Source organism: Pteropus alecto, unplaced genomic scaffold (assembly GCF_000325575.1).
Source record: "Pteropus alecto unplaced genomic scaffold, ASM32557v1 scaffold3, whole genome shotgun sequence".
Classification (NCBI taxonomy): Eukaryota; Metazoa; Chordata; class Mammalia; order Chiroptera; family Pteropodidae; genus Pteropus; species Pteropus alecto.
Genome location: NW_006442484.1, coordinates 35149318 through 35160808, shown reverse-complemented (window position 1 = coordinate 35160808; position 11491 = coordinate 35149318). Strand labels below are relative to the sequence as shown.

The 11491-nt window shown below is 38.8% G+C and overlaps 1 protein-coding gene across 5 annotated transcripts in view; it reads left to right on the top strand.

Moving 5' to 3' along the window:
- Positions 1-11491, top strand: part of DPP4 (dipeptidyl peptidase 4) — a 75304-nt gene that overhangs the window by 38216 nt on the left and 25597 nt on the right. For 4 of the 5 annotated variants that reach the window (XM_006921123.3, XM_015596624.2, XM_015596623.2 and 1 more), the window contains 6 exons: positions 3126-3261; positions 5258-5302; positions 7391-7498; positions 7765-7832; positions 8772-8825; positions 10128-10249. In XM_006921123.3, coding sequence (XP_006921185.1) covers positions 3126-3261; positions 5258-5302; positions 7391-7498; positions 7765-7832; positions 8772-8825; positions 10128-10249 — 533 coding nt within the window. Of the gene's footprint in view, positions 1-3125; positions 3262-5257; positions 5303-7390; positions 7499-7764; positions 7833-8771; positions 8826-9706; positions 9761-10127; positions 10250-11491 lie in introns of all 5 variants that reach the window. The other variant, XM_025039247.1, reaches the window with a different exon arrangement.

Below are 11491 nucleotides of genomic sequence, written 5' to 3'. Positions count from 1 at the left end.
AAGAGTTATTTTTCTATGGTTGATTTCTGAACCTGAAAGCATAATTTATAGCTGTTAGTAGATAAAGTACTCAGTACCAGGTGACACACTAATCATGTGTAAAAGCTTTCTTCGCCCCTGGTCTGTCCTTTCCTTACTGCAGCCCCCACCACCTGGCCCCAACCAAGCCACTTTGGAAAAGGGTAAGGCTCTTTCTGGAGCCCAGGTTCCTAAGGGATGTCTATGGAACCCTTGGAGATTGTGTTCATGGGTATGGAGATCCTTTTTTTTTTTTCCCTAAAGAGAAGTACATAATTTTCATCAGATTTACAAAGCATTTTTGACCTAAAATGATAAGAACTACTGGTATAGAGCAGGGGTTAGCACACCAGGGCCCACTGGGCAAATCCTGCCCCTTATTCCTAGACCATCTTGTATAATCTGAGAGTACAAATGGTTTTTACAGTTTTGAATGTTTGGGAAGAAAAAACCAAAAGAAGAATCATAGTTCATGCCTTGTGAAAATTGTATGAACTTCAAATCTCAGCATTTCATTGGAACCCAGCCATATCATTCATTTACTTATTGTCTCTGGCTGCTTTTGTGCTCCAAAGGCAGAGTTGAGTAGTTGCGACAGAGAGCATGTGGCCCACAAAGCTTAAAATATTTATTATTGGGTCTATTACCAAAAAACTTCTCTGACCCCTGGACTAGAAAATTTATTTCAAAAATGTTTATTTTCTGTTTCACATTTTGTTCTTGCATTCCTTTTCCAAGTATTTATTCCCTGTCAGAAATATTTGCCTTTCCACTTTATTTCATTTAATTCATTTAATTCCTTTGTATTGGCCACAATACAGAAGAGTTAGGCTAGATGGGGTACCCTTGCTGCTGGGCATGCAAAGAAGCATTCCCACTCAGACCCTGAGGCCTGTCACCTCGAGATAAGCACCATGAGACTGATAAGAGCAGTGTGGAAGGAGGGTGTTTCCAGGAAAGCATCATGGACAGGGGATATTTGAGTAAGACCTAAAGGAGTATGGCAGTTCTTTCAGACTGAATGACAGATAGAACAAAGCAGGGCAACTGGGAAACTTCAGAAAGTGTTCATGGAATAACAGCCGTGCAGACTAGATTGTGAATATGGGATTTTAATAAGCAAGAGAAAAGACTGAAATAGAGAGGAATCCCTACTTGTGGGAATGTGGTGCTTTGCTACTAAGTGAAGAGATTTAGTCTTCTTTCAATATCTGCCACCTGCAGTGGAAACAGCCTAGAGGCCCAGGTACACCTGGGTACATGAACATGTTAAGTGTCCCCAGCTATAAGAGGAGGATAGAGAAGTGGTGAGGGGTTTAACATGCTTTATCCAGAACCCGATACACCCTAAGTGCTCCATTAATATTTGCTATTTGATTTAGTATCTGTGAAGGGAGTGGAGACAGGAAGTGATCTGTTGAATTCTGAGGAAGGAAAGAGCTATTTGGCCACAAAGGACACGATAGGATGTTTTTCCTTTCTTTAATGCTACATTCCACAGAATTTTAGTGATTGCCTGTTTTGTGCCAGGTATTCTGCTAGGCCCTGGGGATATCCTGTGAACAAGACAGCTGTGACCCTGCCTCAGAAAACTTGCAGTCAAGCAAGGAGAGCAAAATGACAAGAAGAGGGATGGGCACAGCCTGTGAAGGAAAAAGAGCAAGGGAGGGTTTAGAGCATCTGTGGGGGAGGGAATGCAGCCATAGGGCCAGACTGCAAGATGGGGGAAGAAAAGATTCCTTTTGAATCCTTTCAACAAAAGGAAGCAAGGCTTCGATCAAACAGTGGAAAGGAGTGATTTAAGAATAGTCACACTGAGAAACAGGAGGAGCAAATAAAATAAAATATCCAGAGCAAATAGTGTTAGGGAGGCTAGCAGAAAAGTAAATTATGAATTCCGTGCATTTCAAAATTCCATACAAATCAAAATGTAGTTCCAAACATTTTTAAAGGTATGTGTGGGAGGAGGGTACATTGCTAGAGATATCTCCATTTGTATACGTTTATGTTAAAATACCAAAGAGTTTCTTAATTTCTTCACATGCTTCATGTTTTGACTCTTAAGAGTTTTAGAATATAATTACTTAATTTTCAGAGTTTGTAGAGATGTGAGTCAATTTTTCCCCTTTGAAAATGAAGTTGAGAAAAGGGTTAGCTGTAGTTTCACCCTAATGAGAAGAATTTTCTAGAGTAGCACGTCAAATTACCAGAAAAATACTCAAATCTTAACCAGTGTCTTAGGCTTCATGGTAATGTTCCCAGAAGACAGCAGAAAAGAGATGGGAAAATGTCACCTTTGACTCCTTGGCTCCACCAAAGGCCAAGTTGTGGACTTGACAAATACCGAGCCATGCTGTGAATCACGTATGCTAAACCACGGTATAATGTTAGCTGCTTTTCCCCCTGTTGGATTTATTTCAATTTCCATTTAAAATTAAATTACACTTTAAGCTTTAAGAAAAGGTAAAATATTATGGTGTCGATGAAAGGACATCCAAACCTGTAGAGAATTTTTTTAAAAATTTATTTGAGCCAAACAGAGGATATGCCTGGAAGCAAGATCTCAACAGAATGAGAAAAAATGCTTTGGACAACAGCAGTTTGCAGCTTCTTTTATGCTTTTGGAATTAAGGAGGGAATGTATGGAAGATTACATGAAGGTGGAAAGAAAGCGGGGTCCCTTTGGATTACAGGATAGTTAACAAAATTATGTGCTCTCTTGAGAGTGGTTTTGCTTCTGAGGGGTCTGAAAAGCAGCATTACAAAAGTGTGTAAACCTAGATACACAAAAATAATGGCCAGGGCTTGCTTAAGGCAAAGATAAACCTTTTCTAAAGAAATTATATGTCTGGGGTGTGATCACCTACCATGACCTGCCCAGTTAGGAATTACAATCAGATCACCTTGTGAGGTTACTTTCCATAGAACCCTCTTAGCAGCCACGATGGTATTAAACACTTTCAGCAATCATTTAAAATTGTATTCCCATTAAGATTCAGTTCATTGAGTAAAATGTCTATTTGTACTAAGATCTGGAAATAATTATTCTCTCATTTCTTCTTTCTTTCCTTCCTTCCTCCCTTCCTTCCTCCCTTCCTTCCTTCCAGGGATCACTACTTGTGTGACGTGACATGGGTAACCAAAGAAAGGATTTCTTTACAGTGGCTCCGGAGGATTCAGAACTATTCAGTCATGGATATTTGTGACTATGATGAGTCTAATGGAAGTTGGAGTTGCTTAGTGGTAAGGTTGAATGGGATGTTCCTCTTCTAAAGCTAGCTGTCATCATTGAAGGGATGTATGAAAACAGGGAGAGAACGAATGGTTAGGAATCAAGATATGAAGTTTAAGTTTCTATTCTTTCTGAGCCTTTATCAGACTCTGAGGCAATGGGTAAGTCTTGACTAATTTTTAGATAATCTGATCTCTGGTGATGATATCTATTTCACCTGCACTCACTACTCATACTGTTATAGTTATGGATACTATTGCTTGGGAAGGGTAGTGATTGGAAATCCAGAAGATAGAATCTGATTTCAAAATTCAAAAGTCCAAGAGGGCCAGGAGCTTCAAGGTCAATGATGTGCGTTTCAACAGAGAAAATACAGGAAATTAGGAACAACTGGAGGAGTACATGTGAAACGAAACAAATATCAAGAGGCCACAAATCTATTACCATACTGCGGCTATCTGAAAGCAGTAAATAGCTTTAGAATTTGAATAGATAACTACCAGTCTGAGAGGGTGGCAACACTGAGCACATGAGAGTGTTAATTCAACCTGGAAGTATTGGGGGTGTTTCCAGTTGGGAAACCACAAGTCCAGCCAAGCTGGTAGATCAGAGTTAAAGCTCCTTTGAGAGCTAGTCTCTTCAGGAAGGGTAGAGCCTGGTGGAGATTTGCTGGCATATATCAGGGACACTTTTGTAGGCTGCTTTTCTAGTGATGGACCTTGCATACCTTCCTTTGCTGCTCCCATCCTGATTTGGCACAGGGCAGATTTCTCACTTCAGAAAGTTTGGCAACTCGTATCTTGATTCACTCATTCAGTTTTTTATGCAACAAACATTGAATAATTATCATGTTCCAGTAAAATATACCACTATGAAAATCAATAATAATAGTTGACACAATAATAATACTTGACACTCACAGTAGCCACACACTGTGAAAACTGAGGCTCAGTAAGGTTAGGGAGTTTACTCAGCTCACAGGGCAGCCAGAACGCAAACTGCAAACCCCAAGCTCTTTGATTTCTGCCAGTGAAACCATTCCAAGGTCAAGGGTACAGGAAATGTAAAGCAAAGGAAAATTATCAACTCAACTGAGAACAGGCTCAGTGGGATGGGAAACAATGTGGGAGAGACCTGGAGCCATCTGGAATAAGTTGCCATATGCTGGAAAGATAAGGGTCTAAGGGCCTTATAAGCAGAGGCTGTGCAAAGGCGTCCAGTGTGAATACCTTGGAGCATGCAGGGTCTTGGGGTACATGGGACTGGAGGCTGGGGGAGAGGGACAATGGTGAGAACTGAGGTAGGGACATAGACTAAGTCTCACGTGCTATTCTGAAGAGTTTGGACTTATCCTGTAAGACATGGGGAGCTATTTCATGATTTTAAATAAGAGAGGATCATAATGAGCTACAGCTGTCTATTACCAAGTGAGGTAGGCTGAGGTTTGAGCAGAATGAAGAGCTGACTAGAAGGAGAGAAGAGCAGCAGGGTCTCTAACCGGGAGTTGAGGACAATGGACCAAGGGAAGCATGAGAAGACATGAACTAAGGCAGTAGCAGTAGAGAAAGACAAAATAAGTCACAGACTAGATCACAGGGTCTGAGGGGGTTGACTGAGAAGAGTAGGAGTCTAGATTGATTCCCAGGTCTCTGGCTTGGGTGAATTGGTACCACTAACCAGGAGAAAAATGAAAGAGTAAGAACAAGCTGGTGGGGATGGAGGAAGGATAACGACATTATCTTCAGCTGTGTGCATGTTAAATCGAAATGTCTATAGAGTTTCTAGGGCAGGATGTGGGTATGGACCCAGAACAGAGCTCTAGGAAAGAGAGGTAAATGATATAATGTAATTATGTAAAAAATACTTACATAGATAAAAGTATATGAATGAAGGAAGTTTTCAATAATTGATTATAAGTGCAATTTTTCTTATGTTACCACAAACTGAGCCTAGGAATCCAATTCATATCGCACTTCTCTTTGAAACACTGTCTTTTCCCCTCTTTAGGCACGGCAACACTTGGAAATTAGTGCTACTGGCTGGGTTGGAAGAGTAAGTATTTAAGAATTCTGGATTTTTCTGTAGTATGAATCAGACGCTCAGAGCTATTTAATATGTAGGTATACCAAACAAGAGCCCTAGGTTATTTGTTAATAATAGATATTAGTTGACCTGTTTCTCAAAATACTTAAATGCTCCCTGTAGAGATATATTTTTACAGAGAACATATAACACACTCAGTTGGAAAAAGTAAGGAGACGGGGGAACATCACTGAAGAGCAGACAAAATAAAAGACATAGTCTAGGCAAACGGTAGCTCCCGATAAGTTAAAAGCAGCCATTGCTGAAAGATGGTCAAGGTGCTAAATGTGCTTGTTGACCTCATCTTTGAACTTACGTGCTTAGAAACAGAAAACACGATTTCTATCCACAGCCTGAGCAAATGAGTGAGGAGATGTGGCTACTGTACACTCAGCAGAAATTCAGCGGCATGTATACCACACCCATTACGCATTTTTCTCTGGAGGAAATCATACTTATGCAGGTTTGCACTTGGCTAGGCCCCAGACACAGTGTTTTATCCAGGAAAGCACGATGACCCTCAGAGACTTTCATACTTCTCACTCCCACCAAGCTACACTCTGGGCAGAATCACTAACCACGTGGCTGCCAGACCATGAAATGAAGCAAGTCGATGAAGGAACTCCATCACCTCGTGTGAAAGATAAAGGCTGAATCACACCTAATTTTTATGACCATTTCTATTAAGCCCCTTTTAATAGAGAAACAAAGTGACACAACACATGTCAGGATTTCGCATCTCCTGGGGTACTGATGTGAGGCCCCCTAGTCTAGGAATATGGCCCCTTTCAGCTGGGCTGGGAGCTCTGATAGCATTCACACGTCCCTTTTCTTCAGGCATTGATTGGGCAGAGGGGAGAGGTTTGCCAACATGAAAAGTGGTTTCCTCCATGGCAAGAGACATGCTACACTTCCTCACGACTCTTTGAAAAAAATATGTTTTTTCCTCTCTGTATTTAACCAGACAGATGCCACTTTTCACACATTTCTACTAGGCACAACTCCATCCAGGGGAAACAGGGAAATGTATTAAAAAGATAAGGCTGTGAACACAGGTCTAGAGAGGGGAATGTGTTTCAGAGCTCTGTAATGAGAACACCAAGTGTACTGCACGCCTCAGCTTGCTCCATAAATGAATTCGCTTTGAATCACTAAATAGAACAAGGAAGCATTTTTCTTCGTTCCCAAAATGGAAGCTGATGAGAGAGGAAACATCGAGGGTGAAATGAACCAACAATTTTAAAAGACCATCTCCTACCTGCTCTCAAATGCAGTAAGGAAATCGAAGTTGTAAAGCGACATATTCCTTTCAGGCTGGGGTAGATACTCTTCTGCTTAAATTACATTATGTTCTGAGAACTATCTTTTATCAAACTGTAAAAAATGGAAATTTTATTCTGTATTTCCATACAACTATTTTTTTTGTAAACTGTTGATCCTATTTAGCAAAATGAGAAAGCTTATAATAAAATGATAACTCTATGTATGTTTCTGTACTGAAATGTATGATACATTTCTTATGGTATCTAGTGCAGAAATGGTTAAAGACTTTCTAAGTCTGACTTTCAAAAAGAAATATGTCTAAAAGACAGGGGAAAATGTCCCTCAAGTTACAAACTGCTTCCAAACTGCTGAAATAGTCAAACATAATATTAGCCTGTTTCGAGAAAGCATATTTGTGACACTGAGGAAATTTACGTCTTGAAATTGAAAGGCTAATGCTAATTTTTGCACACTTATAGCCAGAAGTCATAGAGTTAGCCTCCAAAGAGAGAAGATGTCCAAGAATAACAGTAACCACTGCTTTGTGTTGAGTGTCCTACGTAAGCCTCTTGATGGTCATTCTCTCATTTACTTCTCACGAAAAATTCCTTAGGAGTTAGATCTTTGTGTCTGTTTTTTCTATAAGGAGAATTTTCTTTTGAGACACTCTGGTTTCATTTGGCAAGTAAATGATAAATGAAGCATGGTTTCGAGCACAGGTGTTGGGAGGACTTTCTAAAACTAAAGTTGGTCCTGAGATGAAACTTATGTTTTTTCTTTTCCATTATTTTCTAGTTTAAGCCTTCAGAACCTCATTTTACCTCTGACGGGAATAGCTTCTATAAGATCATCAGCAATACGGAGGGCTACAAACACATTTGTCTTTTCCAAATAGATAAGAAAGTGAGTATCCATACATAATTTATTTCAGGTTGATCTTTTTTATGAAACTAACTGGTAGTGGAAGTCATTTGGTAAAGTCGGTCAAGTGTACAAATAATTAGACTAATTCAAATTCCTCAGACGTATCTGGAGTAAGTGGATGGGGTGGGAAGACCCAAGAAAAAGACCTGAGATTATCTAAATTCCTGATATAAATGATTTAATCCTCTATTACCCTTGATTAGAGGAAGAATCTAATCAACCTCTTATTTTAAAAATCCCATCAGGATTGCACATTTATTACAGAAGGAGCATGGGAAGTTATCAGCATACAAGCTCTTACCAGTGATTACCTGTGAGTATTCTAATAATCGATAGGATGTGAATATACTCGTAATCACACCCTCTTTGCCCAGAAGTAGGGAAAAATCTCCTACAAATAAAGAGTAGTCTGTTTGGAATGTGTTCAGTACTTTTTTTCTTTGTAACATACGGAAGCCTTAATGATTTTCACATATGCTTAGCAGATTTGATACTCTGCCACCAAGCAGCTCTACCTCTTGCTCTTACCTGCTTTACTTTAGAAGAGCTGTAGCCTCTTTTTCTTAACTGTATTGGAATACTGAACTAGCACTCAGGGGCATTTTGTTAAATTTCAACTGGCAGTAAATTTTTGGAAGGCCCGAAAAGGCTACTTTATCTGTCCATGTCCGTGCCCTACTCTTTAGAAAATGGAAAGCTTTGCTGAGGCTGTCAATTACCATGCACGAGTTGGTGGGAAAGGAAATGTTAATTTTCATTAGAATCTTAGGCAAGTTTATCATTCTTTATCGGTCTTACCATGGAAGAATTCTGCCACTGCTGGGCCGTTTTTGAAGGTTCTCTTTAGAAGTGGCTCTGCCGCTCCCAAGAGCATGGGGCTGCTGCCATCTAGTAGTTTTGTTATAAATCAAAATATGAAAAACAGTAAAAATAAATGGGGTCTCAACTTCAGACCAATTGTCCAGTCCTATTTTTCTTACAAAAGACTTCTTTTGAGTTTTTACTCGTCACTTTAATGAAGGAAATAATTTCTGCATTCAGATATTTCAGTCTGTTAAATAAAAAGAATCTCCTCTTTAGAGATGACTGGGGGAAATGGCTGTGAGGGGACAGGGAAGAATGATAGAAGAAGGGCAGGTACTAATGCACAGGCACTCATATGAGCGCTAATGCTTAGTGTTGAGTTAAATAGAGTATACTTGATTTTTCTTAAAAACATAATTAATCCATATTTCATTTGCTTTTTTCTCAGATACTACATTAGTAATGAGTATAAAGGAATGCCAGGAGGAAGAAATCTTTATAAGTAAGCTCTCTGTCAAGTTGTTGACTTGAGTCTTTTTAGCCGATGAATAACTTTTGGACTTTTATTTTTTTTGCTTTGTCCTAACTAATATCGTAAACTGAAATTGTTCTCAAACACTTTTATTCCATTATAAATTAATCCACATACCAACAAAAGAAAATGACTTAATTAGATGTTTTGTGATATTTCTAAACAATGGAAGGTTTGAGGTTATTATGAATTAATTTATGCGTTTATCTGATTTAAAAAGTGTTGGAGGATTGCTTTGGAATTCTGATATCTTTGAAACTACAGTATGGCATTATTCAATTCCTTCCTTTCATTTATCTTTTAGTCAAACACTTAATTTCTACCGGCACGAGTTGGTGGGAAAGGAAATGTTAATTTTCATTAGAATCTTAGGCAAGTTTATCATTCTTTATCGGTCTTACCATGGAAGAATTCTGCCACTGCTGGGCCGTTTTTGAAGGTTCTCTTTAGAAGTGGCTCTGCCGCTCCCAAGAGCATGGGGCTGCTGCCATCTAGGAGTTTTGTTATAAATCAAAATATGAAAAACAGTAAAAATAAATGGGGTCTCAACTTCAGACCAATTGTCCAGTCCTATTTTTCTTACAAAAGACTTCTTTTGAGTTTTTACTCGTCACTTTAATGAAGGAAATAATTTCTGCATTCAGATATTTCAGTCTGTTAAATAAAAAGAATCTCCTCTTTAGAGATGACTGGGGGAAATGGCTGTGAGGGGACAGGGAAGAATGATAGAAGAAGGGCAGGTACTAATGCACAGGCACTCATATGAGCGCTAATGCTTAGTGTTGAGTTAAATAGAGTATACTTGATTTTTCTTAAAAACATAATCCATATTTCATTTGCTTTTTTCTCAGATACTACATTAGTAATGAGTATAAAGGAATGCCAGGAGGAAGAAATCTTTATAAGTAAGCTCTCTGTCAAGTTGTTGACTTGAGTCTTTTTAGCCGATGAATAACTTTTGGACTTTTATTTTTTTTGCTTTGTCCTAACTAATATCGTAAACTGAAATTGTTCTCAAACACTTTTATTCCATTATAAATTAATCCACATACCAACAAAAGAAAATGACTTAATTAGATGTTTTGTGATATTTCTAAACAATGGAAGGTTTGAGGTTATTATGAATTAATTTATGTGTTTATCTGATTTAAAAAGTGTTTGAGGATTGCTTTGGCATTCTGATATCTTTGAAACTACAGTATGGCATTATTCAATTCCTTCCTTTCATTTATCTTTTAGTCAAACACTTAATTTCTACCGTTGCTTTTACAGAATCCAACTTAACAATTACACAGAAGTGACGTGTCTTAGTTGTAACTTGCATCAAGAAAGGTGTCAATATTATTCTGTATCATTTAGTAAAGAGGCGAAGTACTATCAGCTGAGATGTTCAGGTAAGTTTGAACTAATGACAGGAAGCAAGAGCAGCAGCAGTGAGTACTCAGTGTCAATCTGAAGTAGCTCCCTCCAGCCCCAGCTCTCGGCTTTCCCTCCCCTCCCACTTCCCCAGCTGACGGTCCCTCCTCTTTCCCGACAACCTTCTTACCACCCTCCTGGCTCAGTGTCTCCATCCCTGAAGTCTCCCTTTCTTGGTCCAGTATAGCAAACATTCTTTGTGCCCTGCTCAATTCCCACGTTTGAGTCTGAGGAGTTCTTGAAATTATATAAGTACTCTTCTTTTCATTCACGGGTTAAGTGGTGAGTTAATCACTTTTCCTTCCCCTTCTAACCAAAAGGTTTGCTTTAGACTGAAAACACACCTCAGAGCTTATATATAATAGAGGGACTTCATCCTTATATACATACATATTGTGGTTTTTTAAATTATTATTTTATGCACTTGTCCCTTTAAATGAGAAAATGTGTGTGGATGGTCCCCCAATATGCTCACTGCTCTATTTTCTATTGCTATCGTTATTATTGTTTTCTTTATTATAAATGAAGAAACCTGGACAAGGAGAGAGAGGCAAGGTGACTTCCACAGGTCACACAGCTAATAAAGGTATAACAGGATTCAAGCACAGACCTCTGCCTCCCAAGCCGTCCATTAAACACTGTGCTAGATTCCTTCTCGGAATGACAGAATCTGGATATTCTGAAAAAGAACTAGCCAAAAAGAGGTCTCCAAACCAACTTTCCGAATCTTTCTTTACTAGCATATTTTCTTTACTGTTATATTTTTCTTTATGGTTCTTTACCAAGGCTGTTTTCAGTCACCATTTCTTGGGCATGTGTTTTATACTAGGCACTGTGCTAAGTTTTATATTCATGAGCTTGATCGATCCTTAAGAAAACTCTATAATGTAAGATAATATCCTCATTTTATATGTGAGGATATTAAAGCATAGATATGGTGTCCTAAGTCATTAAGCAGGTAAGCCAGATTCAAACCCAGGTCAGGAGAATGCCTTCTGTGGTTCAGACCGAGTGTAAAAATTAATATCCAAACGCATCAAAATTAAATAGCTCACAAAATAGCTTTTCTATACATTATCTTCCACTCTGCAACTACCACAGTTGGGATAAATAGTTAAGATTTGTGTGGCTCACGAGAACACTTTTGCATGCCAGAGAGGAATTGCTTATCCAAGTCAGGCACGATGCAGATGTGCTGCTAGGCTCCAGGATTTAGCAGG